The following is a 16,005-nucleotide window of genomic DNA, read 5'->3' on the forward strand; positions in this document are numbered from 1 at the left end:
GCAGACGTGACATCATCTGAATCCATACAGGGGAGAACTTCCTCCCTCACTCTGCTACACACAGCCCAGAGCAGTACAGTGTGTGAGATGAGATATGATTGGCTAAGACTGCAGACACACCCCTCAGCAATCCAGACTGCATTTCCTGATTTTGGACTTCTGCCAGGCCAGCAGGAGTCCAAAGCCTGTGCAAGAGATGGGGGGAAATGTGCTCTAGACAAGTAGGAAGACACCAAGTGGCAGCTTTTTAAAACACATATAAAACACAGAAAACTTTAAATTTTAGGAAGATTTTTTTATTTACCATAAGGAGTGCAATAGTAAAAATTAGTTTTAATGAGAGTGCCCATTTAAACAACAGAACAGTCCTAAGTCTCAACATGTTGGCCCGTGGCCCTCAAACATTCTTATCAGAGGTTTGGAGCATCTGTTGTTATTACATCTGATTCCAACACAGTTACTATTGCTGCACCAGAAAACCAAGCATGTTTTTAGTAGTGGTGTTCTAAATTTGGGTGCCATTTTCAATTACTAATCTACACTCTTTATTGAGGTAAAGATCTACTGTGACTGCAAAAGGTGTTTCTTCTTTGCTTCTGGACCCCTTGACTGTATGGTAAGGTTTATCAATGCATTCAATATCCTTTTAGGGTTTTATGTGCTAAATTCCTTTAAGAACTACAGCTATATTACCATTTAAGCATAATAATGCTACTAAATATGTGACTGTAAAACCGCATCCAGTAAAGTAAGCAGGGGATACAAATCTCACAAAATAAGCACAGCTTTGAACATTGACAACCTCTTGGACACTCCACTAGTCAAGCATTATTATTAGATTTGTGGCCATCAGCTTTTCAATAAAAACAATTATGTTTATTCAATTAGTAGGTAAGTGTTCCCTTAACTGTGTCTTACAACCGACACAGGACATTTTCCCAGCTGCCTAAAATAATCAATGTATAAACTGAGTTCTCAAGGTGACATTCTCCGGTAATTGTGCCAGGATTAAGGGAATAAAACTGCATCAGGCCCAATGTATACCTCAGAGACAATGTACTGGAGAGATGGATGAGCAGGTGAATTTATTCATATGGTTGTTTTACAGATGACTGCAAGATTCCAAATGTCACATACACAGAAAAGACATAAAAGAAATAACAGCAAGGAAAAATGGATTTTCTCTCACATAGTAGAGTTCACAAAAGTTTCTAACTAGGAGAGAGAAAAAAAACACAACAAAAATAGAAAAGAATCTATGGAAATGCAGTATAATAACTGCTATTTATAAAGTGGCAGGATAACTATAACACAATACAGCATAATGAGTAATTCAGAGAACCAGAGTGTGAATTGCCGATATCAACCAATACGAAAATTGTGCAGAAGGGCCAGGAATTGTCCTCAGATCAGCAAAGCAAATGTAAATAGGTTATAGACTTTTGCAGCCTTCAGTATCTACATTATTCCAAAAGACTGCATTAAAATGTACTATTGGCATAAATGTAAATAGGATGTAATTAGAAATGTTCTCCATTCTTGGTTACTTTCCAGTGTCTCTACATTCTTCTAGGAAATATCAGGATCCATCCCATTTGGTTTAAATGGTTCCTTATATGTACTGCATAAAGTGGGGCAAAATAGTATTTAGTCAGCCACCAATTGTGAAAGTTCTCCCACTTAAAAAGATGAGAGGCCTGTCATTTTCATCATAGGTATACATCAACTATGAGAGACATAATGAGAAAAAAAATACATAAAAATCACATTGTCTGATTTTTAAAGAATTTATTTGCACATTATGGTGGAAAATAACTATTTGGTCAATAACAAAAGTTAATCTCAATACTTTGTGAAAACCTTGTGAAGACTTACAGAAAACATTTGACCTCTGTCATTGCCAACAAAGGGTATATAACACACAGTTGCTAGTATTTTGGCCCATTCCTCCATGCAGATCTCCTCTAGAGCAGTGATGTTTTGGGGCTGTCGCTGGGCAACATGGACTTTCAACTCGTTCCAAAGGTTTTCTATGGGGTTGAGAGCTGGAGACTGGCTGGGCCACTCCAGGACCTTGAAATGCTTCTTCCAAAGCCACTTCTTCGTTGCCCAGTCGGCTTGTTTGAGATCACTGCCATGCTGAAAGATCCAGCCATGTTTCATCTTCAATGCCCTTGCTGATGGAAGGAGGTTTTTAATCAAAATCTCACAATACATGGCCCAATTCATTCTTTCCTTTACACGGTTCACGGATGTTTCCACCCCCATGCTTCACAGTAGTCATGGTGTTCTTTAAAATGCAACTCAGCATTCTTTCTCCTCCAAACACGATGAGTTGAGTTTTCACCAAAAAGTTCTACTTTGGTTTCATCTGACCATATGACATTCTCCCAATACTCTTATGGATCATCCAAATGCTCTCTAGCAAATGGGCCTGGACAAATACTGGCTTAAGCAGGGGGACTAGTCTTGCACTGCATGATTTGAGTCCCTGACAGCGTAGTGTGTTACTGATGGTAGCCTTTGTTACTTTGGTCCAAGCTCTCTGCAGTTCATTCACTATGTCCCCCGTGTGGTTATGGGATTTTTGCTCACTGTTCTTGTGATCATTTTGACACCACGGGGTGAGATCTTGCGTGGAGCCCTAGATCGAGGGAGATTATCAGTAGTCTTGTATGTCTTTCATTTTCTAATATTTGCTCTCACAGTTGATTTCTTCACATCAAGCTGCTTGCCTATTGCAGATTCAGTCTTCCCAGCCTGGTGCAGGTCTACAATTTTGTTGGTCTTGACCATAGTGGAGTTTAGAGTGTGACTATTTGAGGTTGTGGACAGGTGTCTTTTATACGGATAAGTTCAAACAGGTGCCATTAATACAGGTAATGAGTGGAGGACAGAGGAGACTCTTAAAGAAGAAGTTACAGGTCTGTGAGAGCCAGAAATCTTGCTTGTTTGTAGGTGACCAAATACTTATTTTCCACCATAATTTGCAAATAAATTCTTTAAAAATCAGACAATGTGATTTTATGATTTTTTTCATAATGTCTCTCATAGTTGAGGTATACCTATGATGAAAATTACAGGCCTCTCTCATCTTTTTAAGTGGGAGAACACAATTGGTGGCTGACTAAAAACTTTTTTGCCCCACTGTATCACTTTCTTAGGAACCTAATATGGATCACATATGTCCTTTTTAAGAACCCAATATGTACCACATATCTCTTTTTTAAGAACACATAAATGAACCAAATTACCACTATAATGCCAGATTTCACATTGAATGTATTTATTCCATACAAAAAAAATTACTATTTTTCCTTTTGTTAAGGTTCGTGCATAAAATGAGGGATTCTTAAAAAAAAAAAATGTATTGACTACCCAATGTACTTAAAGGACATCTGCAGCCTAAATCCATAGGGGATAAGTGTTTGATCGCAGGGGGGGGGGGGGGGGGGGTTGGGTCTGACCGCTGGGTCCCCCTGTGATCTCCTGAATGGGGCTCCGGCATTGCCGTGCTGTGCTGCGGCATCGACCTTACTGAGGTTGACAGCTCTATGGGGGGGGGGGGGATGTATGAACGCTGCATCCTCGCCTCTCCCAAAGAACTACATGGAGGAGGAGTGTTCGACATTGCACGGGAGAGCCGTGGCGCCGTGCAGCAGATTGTGGTGGGTCCCAGCGTTCAGACCCCCCGCGATCAAACACTTATCCCCGATCCTGTGGATAGGGGATAAGTGTATTTAGGCTGCAGATGTCCTTTAATATAGAAAGGTAATTTGAGACATTAATACGCTGACTGTTCTGCTCATACTGTATTTGCTGACTTACTTGAGAAAAGAAGATACATCAAATAGGCAAATTTAAATGTTTTACGTATTCTTTTGTTCGCTTATGTCCATGGCAAAAGGGTTATTTAATTATATATTTGCACAAAACAATAAATTCTATTGTATTAATCAATTTATGTTTAATCTCTTACCTGCGCAAAGTCAGCAGCCAATCTCATTTTGCCTCCTTCACCAAGTGGCCTCAGCAGACTTGCATTGCGTATGAAGAGTTCTATTGCTCTTTGGGCAATGGCTTCAGTATTATCATACACAAAATCAGTGCAGTCAAAGTGGCGAAAATAGTCATTCATGACTCTTGCAATAAAGCCTTGTAATTCTTTCATGTACAATGAACATGGGACATCTGGCTTTCCTGAATTCATTAGGCTTCTGGAAAGTAAGCATATATAAATATATGGAAGTTCCTGGTGTATTTTTATGTTTTTCAATGGCTATTCGATGCTGTGCATAATATACAGTACTGTGCAAAGTATTGCACAGGTGGGAAAAACATATTGCAAGTTAAAAATGCTTAAAAAATAAAAGTGTTAATATATATATATATATATATATATATATATATATATATATTTTATCATTTTACAAAAAAGAAATCTAATAATGAATATTTGGTTTGACCACCCTTTGCCATCAAAACAGCATCAATTCTTCTAGGTATAGTTGCACATAAGTCAGGGTTTTTTTTTTACAATGCATCAGCAAGGACGCCTAGACAAAGATTGCAAAGCAGAGCAGGGTTTAAAAAACTGAGAAACAGGAAACATTGAGCATTGTAGTTTGGCAAAGGGAACTTAGTGCAGCAGATCAAAGACACATCATGCTTATTTGATGTAGATTTATTTTTTGTTAATTCACTTTCACTTTGTAAACTGATAAAAAGATAAATAAACTGCCTTTTTCAGCTGAAAGCAGAGCCTCCTCTCTCTCTTCCCGCTTTCAGCAGCGAAGGCTCTTGCTCTCTATATGACACATCAGGCACAAAGAATTTGCTAGTTTTGTGCAAGCTACTAGCATTTAGATGACTAACTTACACTGTACAGCTTGCACACAAGAAGCAGAGCCGCGTGTCAATGATTGTTTACATAAAGATAACCACTCTCTTCTGCTCTTAAAAAAAAAACATACTTGCTCTGCAGCATTTTCCCCACATTTACAACTTTTTTCACAGTACTGTATTACATGATTTCATTAAAAAGGGAACCTCTCATCAGTTTCATAACGGCTTTCTGCCCTGCAGTGCTTCATTAATAGATCTACCCTACATAAAATAGGGAGGGATATATCAATTAGGCCCAGCCAAGCAAAAAGAATGGATTTCAGAGTAAATCATAAACCATTTTGCAGTGAGTATGAAACTGACCACAGTGTAAGAAAAAAGCACCCCTGGAAAAGTTTAAATAGTGCCTGTCTGACCAGACAATCGGAAATATGAACGCCTAAGAAGAAATCAAAAGAGGCAGCATTTGTATATGGCTAGGGGTTTTGTAAAAATGATCACCTACCTTGAGCCCTTGCAGCTGCTATTCCGAAGACTCCTGGTCCCTGCTAGTCTTTGCTTCTGCCCACAGCTAGTCAGTGACTAAGGCTGCAGGGGACCAGGAGTCACTGGAACAGGAGCTATGGAAGATCTGGATAGGTGGGCATCACTTATTTTATTTTTATTTTTTTTCATTTTTACACAATCTTCAGCCATAAGTAATAGCATTTTCATCTCCAAAGAACCCCTTCAAATATCAAATATAGGTGGTGCAAAAAAAAAAATAAAAATAAAAAAAATAAAAAAAATATATATATATATATATATATATATATATATATATATATAAATTACATCCACATTTTTGTGTAAAATATGTATATATTACACAAAAATTTTGATGTATTTATTATACTCGAAGGGCCACAGTGCAAAATCCGGTTAACTCTGTTCTCCCCATGCTAAAGTGTGCATCATACAGAATTGCCAGTGGTCACAATAAGATTGATGTGATTTTGCCCTGGGACCCTTCCGCCTGGTGACTTTTAATAGAAAAAGTTTGCTTATCCCCAGTCTCTGGCAGCGGTCAAAAGCGCTTTGGACCACTGCCAGAGAGAAAGAGGTCCTCCACACATGTGCCCCTGACATCTTGGACGTGAGCACGGCCTGGCATGACTTACCAGAGCGAGCACTTGCTCCCTCTGCGAGCACTGGCTCCAGCCGCTGAAACCTCTGTGTGCCCGTGCTTTGCTAGAAGCAGAAAGTGAGCTCTGGTAAGTCACGCCAGGCCGTGTGCATGCCAGGATGTCAGGGGCACATGTGCTGAGGATCCCTGTCTCTCTGGCAGTGGTTCTAGTGGCGACAGGGGGGGCTATGCGACTGTTGCTGACTGGCATCCAAACAGTATTTTCGCACGGATAAAGCATCCAGAAGCACAACCAAAGGTATTGCTGCATTACATGTGTTCACAACAGTAAGCTCATGTGGGTAGTCTGGGGGGTAAAACATGTACATGCTTGATGCTTCCTTAACACTAAATTCAGCTGTTACTCTGCATAACTAAGATGTTGTATACTGTATATCATAAAATAGAAAAGCACGAAAACTGTGTTCATATTTTTATATAAATGTGTTTGTTCTTTAGAATTGCAATATAAACAGAGGGAACAGGCTTTCCATTAAACCTCCGAAAATTCTCAATGCAAAGTCCACATACATGAAAAACAACATGAAGTAATGCTGCTTAAAATAATAAACAATGGACGGAAAATAACTTACCCTGAGAAGTCTTCTTGGTGCATAGTTATGATAATGGCTTCAACAGAGTCACCCACTGAGTTTATTAGAGGCTGCACAGCATTTCCCATTAGATTATCTATAGTCTGATAAATAAAAGAAACCAGTATGGAAATAAGGACTGCAGATCATAATTATAATATATATATATATATGTAAAACTCATCGTGTGTATGTATGTATGTATGTGTGTATGTTCCACAAAAACTTTCAAACGGCTAAAGATATTAACATGAAACTTGGCACACATGTTACTTATATGTCAACAACAAACATAGGATAGGTGATTTAACCCTTACTCATCCCCATTTGCCAGGGGCGGGGCTTATGTTTAAAGTCCCATGCAAGTCAATGGGAAATATATGTTACCGCATAACTTCCAAACGGCTAGAGATATTTTGATAATACTTGGTCACATGTTACTTATATGTCCACTTAAAATATAGGATAGTTAATTTAACCCTTAACTACCACCATGTGTGAGGGTCGGGGTTTTTGTTTAAAGTCTCATGCAAATCAATGGGAAATGTATGTTCTCATATAATTTCCGGACGGGATATGAGGACGGGATAGGAGGACGGGATAGGAGGTCTGGATAGGAGGACGGGAAAGGAGGACGGGATAGGAGGACGGGATAGGAGGTCGGGATAGGAGGACGGGATAGGAGGACAGGATAGGAGGTCGGGATAGGAGGTCGGGATAGGAGGTCGAGATAGGAGGTCGAGATAGGAGGACGGGATAGGAGGTCGAGATAGGAGGACGGGATAGGAGGTTGGGGTATGAGTACGCGATATGGGGTTGGAATATGACAACAATATATGAGGACGGGATATGAAGTCAAAAGCTTTCTCCTTTGTTGAACCGGGCAACGCCGGGTATTCAGCTAGTTGTTTAAATAAATATTGAACTCATGATATTGAATTTCATGATATTAAATATTCAATGGGGTCTATTACCTTCATGGCTGCAGTTATATTCTGTTCTGCTGCTCCAGGAAGTGAACTCTGACCTGATATTAACTTTAAGAGAAAAATGTACAGATTGAGATACAGGCTACAAAAATAGCAACCACCTGGAAAGGAGAAACACTATAGTAAATATTAATGATTGCTATGCATATTCACACAGACACAAACAATCTGTCTGGTTTGTATTTGAAGTCTGACTCTTCATATTTATATAGTGGTCAGGCTCAGATTGTTTTGGCTTTTTATATAAAATAATAGTTAAAAAGTACCTGTCATGTCATGTCACTCCTCCCATTATGATAAACCACTCCCTGCCTTTATTTTTTTAGTTTTCTGCCTTGATATTGGTCTGTATCTTCTGTTCAGTCTCACTGAGCTTCACAGACTTTCTCCTTCACTTTGCTACACAGCCCAGAGCAGTTCAGTGTGAGATGGGATGGGATTGGCTGAGGCTTCACCCACCCTCCCTTAGCTCTACACTGAACTCTACTGTGTGCTCAGTCTTCAATCTTCTTCTTGCTTCCAAGATAAACCCTTGGAGCAGGACCTGCCAGCTCGACCAATCAATGGCTGCCACAGTGTCCCATCTCAGCCATTGATTGGCTGAGCCAGCAGGTCCTGCACCCAGGGCTTATCTCAGAAGAAGGAAGAAGATCAAGGGAAGAATAGGAGGCTGTAGGACAATCTGGGCTGGAATACCCCCTTAATATCTCACTGGATGTAATAACAGCAACAGTTATGCCATTTCCCAATATCTCAATATTTAGAAATATCTTGGAAAACATGCTGTCATGTCAATAAAAGTTTTGTCAATGTTTTCAGTGATGTCTATGCACTATTTAACTTGCATAGTAATCATAAAATACTAAAAACCTAAAATTTGTGCACTTAAAGATTTTAAGACAATTATTAACTTGGCTTAAAGTAACTCAGCTACAAAAAGCTAGAACATCAAAAAAATTTCAACTGTGCTTTGATAACTAGGCACCATCTGTACCACCAATACTGTTCTTAATCACATTTCAGATAATTAGCCGAAAAAGATTAAACTGATTCACAAATTTACTCCTCAGGACACTGCTACTGAAAAATAAAATTAAATATTGTGTATTTATATCACACTGTGAGATATATATATATATATATATATATATATATATAAATTAGGGTCAAAGGAAATGTGTAAGTCTGGTCAAAAGCAATGGATATGTGTAATCTAACACAGTCAGGTGTATCAAAAAGGTTACCTCACATAGGAGAGGAATCTAGGCAAAATATATCTACTCTCCACAACCAACCCTGCAAAGGTTTCACAATATATGTTATATATTTACACACACAGCACAAATATAATGTACATAATAGGGGTCCTTAACTGACTTCCGAACCTGGACCCTGGCCGCCAATTGTCCAGACTGGCAAGCACCACTGGATTGCAGGGAGGGCACCTTCATCATCTCCAACGGGTTGAAGGAACCAGGAAGAGGAGGCTTCTGCTCTCCCTGCATTCCACTATGTTAGTGTCTATGAGACACCATTAAAATGAAATAGCTTAGCGCTGGCCACAGCTAGGGGACACTCCGCTCCCTGCACATCAGCCCGGTATTTCCCCTATGATGCAGCCAGCACCAATAGTGATGCCTGCATCATACTGTTATGGTGAGTCCTGACTACAATAAGCTAGAGCAGCTAGCTGAGAAGCATGGTACCAGAGACAGGTGAGTATTCTCAGGGGAACAGGTTACTTTACCTGAGGCTCTGCAGTGCTTGCAAAACTCCCACCACGCCCTTCTTTCCCTGCCCTTATGGGAGTTGTAGTTTGCAACCATGGAGAAAATATGATTTAAGGACACAGTTGATTAAAGGGATATAATGGCATTGGCACAGATCACTGGGAGACAGAAAATGGCACAGTTCATTGAGGGACAGAGGCACAGTTCATTAGGGGAACAAAAAATGGCATGAGCACAGGTTACTATTGGAACAGTGGCACAGTTCATTGGGGGACAGAGGCACAGTTCATTATGTGGACAGTGGCACAGTTCATTAGGGGACTGTCTAAATTAATTATGGAGAAACTGGGGCAAAGTTCATTAGGGGGCACAGTAGCATAATTCATTGTTTGAGAGAGGGCCTAAGGAAAGAGGTGTCCCCTGTCAAAACTAGTTCCTTTATCTGTAGAATAAACATCTGTTTTGTATTTTATATCCATTCATCCATGCACCAGTTAATAATTATTGCTGGCTAGCACCATCCAAGTATCTTTTCTTGTGAATCTCTAGAATCTCTGCTGTGATCTAATTGTTTAGGATGGCTGAGTAGCATAACTATTTGCTCCAAGGCAGAGTGTAAAACATTATATATATATATATATATATATATATATATATATATATATATATATATATATTATTTTTTTATTTTTTTTGGGGGGGGGGCACAGCATTTGGCAGTGTTGTATTCAAGGTACTGTATGTGGCAATATTATATTTAGGGGTGGAGTGTATGGCAATATTAGGTGCACAGTGTAACAATATTTGGAGCCAATATAGAGAGTGAAGATCCAAAGGGCAGCAAACTCTGCATAGTTGAGACATAGCTGGAAGAAGTCATCATGGCAGAATGACTTCAATGGGAGAAGACATTACCGAGCAGTCCCTGGATGTAAATGTTTATTTTGCCTATGACTGCATTTGAGTCCTGTAGTTCTTGTATGATGTAGGGAGATAATGGCTGGCACCTTTCTAGTTTGTAACGTTACAGTATATCTCCCAGCAAATTTCCAAAGTGTAAATCCCACATTTATGGAAAATTACTATAGCACACCATTCTGTACTATACTCATTTTTTATAATTACACTCATGGTCAAATCATTTAATAAATACCTGAATATAGCTACTCGTATCTGTGCAGTTTAAGAACAAGGCTCCTGATGTCTCCATAGCAGCAATGACTAGCACGAGATCCATTTCCATAGGATCGCTTTACACTAGGGCACGCGATATGTACGGCTGCTATGGAGACTGTTGGAACTTCATTCTGATACTGTACCATTGCAAGCACAGAGGTTGGTGGGGCAGGGTGCATGGGCGCAGCAAAAAAAAAGTCACAATATTCAGTTTTTATCCTACAATTTGGCCATGAGTTTCATAAAACTTGGGATTTACACTTTAACGTTGTTCAGGTCACACTGGTAGCTGTAGATTAACACCCAATACACTTTACTAGCATGTTTTAACCTGTGACTTATTATTAGGGTAGTAATAATTTTTCATAACAGGCAGTGACTCTTTCCTGCGTGGCAGTGCAGCCGCTAGGTGTGAATCATGCCTAAGCGTTCAGTTTGGAACTTTACCTGATGGCAGACTTGGTAAGTGGCCCTTAACTAAGTAGATAAAAACTCCTGGTATATAATATAACACTATATTGTCATGCAGTTTGGATACAACAATTCTTTTGAGAATGTGTCACTGTACTTCTCTATATTAACCCAGGATAAACCTAAGGTAAAGCAGTTTTCTATTGGGAGATTACAGTACAGACCATCTATCTAACATGTTAGGGTTTACTTTCACTTTAAACAATTAGCAATATTGCTACTTGTTAAAAACTCCTTGACATTTAAATGGCACCTTCCACTACTTCACAGTTCAGAGAATGAAGATCCTTATGTAAAAACAAACCAATCTGTCAGAGAACAAGTGAATATGGCAATGTGAAATTCAGGTTTAAGAGTCTTGTCTGCACAGTTTAATTATGTATGAAAGAATCCCCAGTGATTCCACCAAAAACATAACCGATGTGCTAATGTAGTATGATGGATCAATGTAAAGTTATTACATGAAGTAGGTGTAACCATTACTAATACTAAATACTGCATTCTATAATGGTATCAATGGAAATCTTTTAACCGTGTTAACACTATTGGCAAACTATTGACAATGAATTGGAGGAGCAAAGCAGTGGTGCTTTGTTCATGTCTAAAGACTCACTACTACTTTTGTATTAAAGCAATGAATAGATAGAGAAGTTTTCTGGCAGAAATAAATGGCAAATAGGTAGCCTGCAATATTCATGTGGACCATTTCCCTCCACCCAGTGGCCTCTAGTGGATAGCCTTTGACTACACTGTGCCTAGGAAGACTGTAAAGTGGGGCGGCATGTCACTCGTTCTCCTGCATATTACAAGAACAGCTGCATTACATGATGTAAAGGAACACATCAATGTAATCAGCGTCTGTCACTTGTTTATGCTGCCCTCAGATAGAACAGCATGAACCCAGTGACAGATTCCCTATAAAGCCATGGTTGGACCTTTTTTTGCTTATTATCTGCTGTCAACGGCAATAAAAAATACCGCAAAACAGCAACTGTCAACCACAATATCAGAGCATGCACGTGGACATGAGACTGAATAATAGGGAATATTCAGAAGATGGGCAGGCAAAGCAAGGCAATGCATAGGCAGGGAAGCTGGCAAGACATAGGCAGGAAAGCTGGCAAGACGTAGGAAGGGAAGCTGGCAAGCCTGCTCCCGCCTCCATTGCGCAGCAAACCTGATCTGCATTCCAGAAATGGGGGGGGTTACTGGACCAATTTCTTTGAGTTAAACCTACTCGCACAATATCTACCCGATTTTACTCCGGTTCACCCGTACTATAACCCAGAGTATTGGGATTAGTGTGGGTTTAGTGCTGGTGAACAGCCTGTCAGTTTCCCTTTAATACAACAATGAAATTAAATGGAAAACATATGAACACTTAATCACATGGTTAAGCATACACTACCACTGTACCACAAAGAACCTTTTATACGGGTCAGTTATCAGAAAATAAGATTTCTACAAACATTTATAGGGCCAATAATATCTCTGTGTAAAAGGCCCTTATATGATAGTCAGATACCAGGTATACACAGGCAGCCAGTAGAGTACAAGAGTATTATATTGTACTCTACAACACTGATCAGACACAGAAGGCATAACAATCATAGGGGCACTTTCACCACTTTAGACATGTCTGTTTTAGCAAACTCTTGAAATTCCCATGAAATAACTGATTTTGGGGCACAATTACCTAATGACTATAACTTATGTCAGTAGAGGTGACAGATTCTCTATAAATCCAGCGACTCTCAGATGATATCTTTTATAACTGTAGATATATTGCAAATGCAAATATTTCTTCTCCATCCAGCCCATACCAATAGGGTGCCTCAAAATGTCTGACAGATTCGCTTTAACAAAAAAATACTTAAAGGCGGACATAGGAGCAGCAAAAAGCTAGACTGCTGATGGTAAGGTATAATAAACAACTTGTATATAAGTATACTGGATGTTGTATTGATTTACACCTACAAATCTCAGCAGTGGACTAGTGGCTACATCTGGTTAGTACATACTCTTCTATGTATAGAGGGACCTGGTTTTGTTTAGCTAATTACTGTTACAAAGAAACTATTTAGTAATTCTTCCTGCATACAATATAATATCACTGAGCACTGGTAATCCATACATAAAGACCAAACTTTACGGATACATCAGCATTGCATACAAGTAATCCTGTCCAGAGGTTACATTGGCATGCAAGACATAGAAGTCATAATGTGATAATGTGAGCACTGCACTGGTTAAACAAAATTTCAAGAACAAAATTATCTGTGTTAATAGAGATAATAAACCATGCCTAGTAACCATGCATATAAGTGTTGCAAAATGTTCATCTTTTGATTACATTTATTTATATTGATAATGAAGCATGGAGGAAAACCTCATTCATCATAAGGCTCATATGGCTTGAATTTACAGACTTCATTTCAATGAGATCAGCAGAATAATTACATTTTCTCCAGCAGCAACTACTAAAAGCTGAATAATCAGGTTTAGATTTGGAGCTGGCGAAGGTCAAGCCCTCCTCATACCGTGTAAGTTACAAATTATACAAGAACAATATTTAAACCTAAAAGCTATGGACACCTGCACCATCTAATGGCGTGTTCTGTTATATTTATTCATGCTTCTCTTTATTTATTTGTTGTAAGTGTAAGGTAGTGAAAAAAAGGCTTTTAAAGCCAGAGAAGACACATACAGGTAGGCATACAAATAGATCTTGACAGGTGAACATGATATGCACTTGACTGATGTCAACCTGTCTCATCAATGGTCACTGCTGCCCACTGCAGCATAGTAATATGCCTTGTGATGGCACAAAGGACAAATAAAAGAGGTACCCATATAAATCTTAATTAGAAAATATAAATAACTTAAGTGCCTTTGTGGGCTACTTAAAGGGGTACTCCAGTGGAAAACTTTTTAAATCAACTGGTGCCAGAAAATTAAACAGATTTGTAAATAACTTCTATTAAAAAAATCTTAATCCTTCTAGTACTTATTAGCAGCTGTATACTACAGAGGAAAATCTTTTATTTTTGGATTTCTTTTCTGTCTGTCCACAGTGCTCTCTGCTAACACCTCTATCCATGTCAGGAACTGTCCAGAGCAGGAGAAAATCCCCATAGCAAACAATGCTGCTCTGGACAGTTCCTAAAGTGGACAGAGGTGTCAGCAGAGAGCACTGTGGACAGGCATAAGAAATCCAAAAAGGAAAAAAGTTCCTTTGTAGTATTTAGCAGCTGATAAGTGCTGGAAGGATTACAATTTTTTTAAAGAAGTAATTTACAAATTTGTTTAACTTTTTGGCACCAGTTGATTTAAAAAAAAAAAAAAAAAATGATTTCCACTAGAGTACCCCTTCAATATTTTCATGTGGTAACTGTAATCTTCTAACAACTAGTTGGGAAAACAATACATGGAGATCCTGAGCATAACACTGATGTCTCAAAGCATATCTCTAGTGCTACTTTGACAAATGACTATCCTGCAGCACTGTGCACAATAGTCATTTATCCAAATCTGATGCATTACCTAAACAGGCGCCTTTCTTTCTGTTATCTGCTTCTCTATATCGCTGTTAAGTATGAGCCAGAACTTCCCCATGCATATATACAATTGACCTTTAAAGGGGTATTCCAGGCAAAACCTTTTTTTATATATCAACTGGCTCCGGAAAGTTAAACAGATTTGTAAATTACTTCTATTATAAAATCTTAATCCTTCCAATAGTTATTAGCTTCTGAAATGTTTTGTCTAACTGCTCAATGATGATGTCACGTCCCGGGACGTGAGTCATCAGAGAGCAGTTAGACAGAAAACAACAACTCAACTTCAGAAGTAGAACTAATAACTATTGGAAGGATTAAGATTTTTTAATAGAAGTGATTTACAATCTGTTTAATATATAAAAAAAAGTTTTGGCCTGGAATACCCCTTTAAGGTGGTTACTAAAACCTAAGATTTTCCATTCACTAAGGATAAATAAAAATAAACTTTAAATTACTGTATATGCCTTTTAAAGATTAAAAAACTCAACCCACTGGTCTCATTGGTATATACTTGCAGTGTTCCAACATTTCAGTGCACAGACTCACAGACAATCCCTGAGGAAGGGGGTGACTCCGAGACTCGTCGGATTCTATTCATGTTTTTTTATTGTCTGTATTGTTTTGTAATAACTGCAATAAATATCCTTTCCTGAAACTGTGAGGTGGAGGACTTTGCTGCACTATGGAGTAGAAATAGGTGTGGTGCATGGTGGAGCAGAGATTGTGACGAGACATAGAGGTCTGGAGACTTTAAACCAAGTATGCCGGCCTGGGGAGAGTAATGAAGTCCATACTCCACTCAGTGAAGTAAGTGTATTCACTTATAAATGAAAGGAATGAGTATAGTTTGAAGATGAATTCAATGTCCGTTCTCCTGTTTTTTCTTTTTTGTATCTTTCGATATACAACATAATGTAATATAATAACCAGATACAGGCCCTGATTTACTAAAGTCCAACCGACTTATTTTCTCTGTGTATGCGGCTAAATCTTTGTTGCACCATCCATGTGACTAATTCTGCGCCAAATTTTACACCGCTCAACCTACACTTTTGAAAACACGTGGAGTGTTTTTTAGTACAAGAAAATGGGCGTGTTCCCGACAAAAAGCAGAAATTACTCGGAGTACTTCCAAAATCACTCCTGAAAAAGCATGAGTTTGGCTCACAGAATAACCGACAGCCAAGAGGATGTGTGAAAACTGCCAAAAGCAAGTGATTTTGGCAAAGGCACAGCTTACGTTGTATAGTCGAGTATAAGCAGAGTTTTTCAGCACGAAAAACGCCCCCCTTGGCTTATACTCGAGTGAACTCTCCGCCTGTCAATCTCTTCATCAGTGGTCTTCAACCTGCGGACCTCCAGATGTTGCAAAACGACAACTCCCAGCAAGCGGCCTTCGTCATTATCCAGCCCCCCCACCCCCCTTTTGTTTTGTACTCACCTCCCATCGGCGGGAAGTTTGGGTGAGCTGGTCCG

The 16,005-nt window shown here is 39.0% G+C and overlaps 1 protein-coding gene across 3 annotated transcripts in view; it reads right to left on the reverse strand.

The window, feature by feature from the left end:
• Window positions 1-16,005, reverse strand: part of COG5 (component of oligomeric golgi complex 5) — a 405,205-nt gene that overhangs the window by 50,136 nt on the left and 339,064 nt on the right. For 2 of the 3 annotated variants that reach the window (XM_056573589.1, XM_056573588.1), the window contains exons 16-18: window positions 7,578-7,640; window positions 6,604-6,707; window positions 3,980-4,217 (exon numbers count right to left, since the gene is read on the reverse strand). In XM_056573589.1, the coding sequence (XP_056429564.1) occupies window positions 3,980-4,217; window positions 6,604-6,707; window positions 7,578-7,640 (405 nt within the window). The remainder of the gene's footprint in view (window positions 1-3,979; window positions 4,218-6,603; window positions 6,708-7,577; window positions 7,641-16,005) is intronic. The other variant, XM_056573590.1, reaches the window with a different exon arrangement.

Source organism: Hyla sarda, chromosome 4 (assembly GCF_029499605.1).
Source record: "Hyla sarda isolate aHylSar1 chromosome 4, aHylSar1.hap1, whole genome shotgun sequence".
In the NCBI taxonomy this organism is placed as follows: Eukaryota; Metazoa; Chordata; class Amphibia; order Anura; family Hylidae; genus Hyla; species Hyla sarda.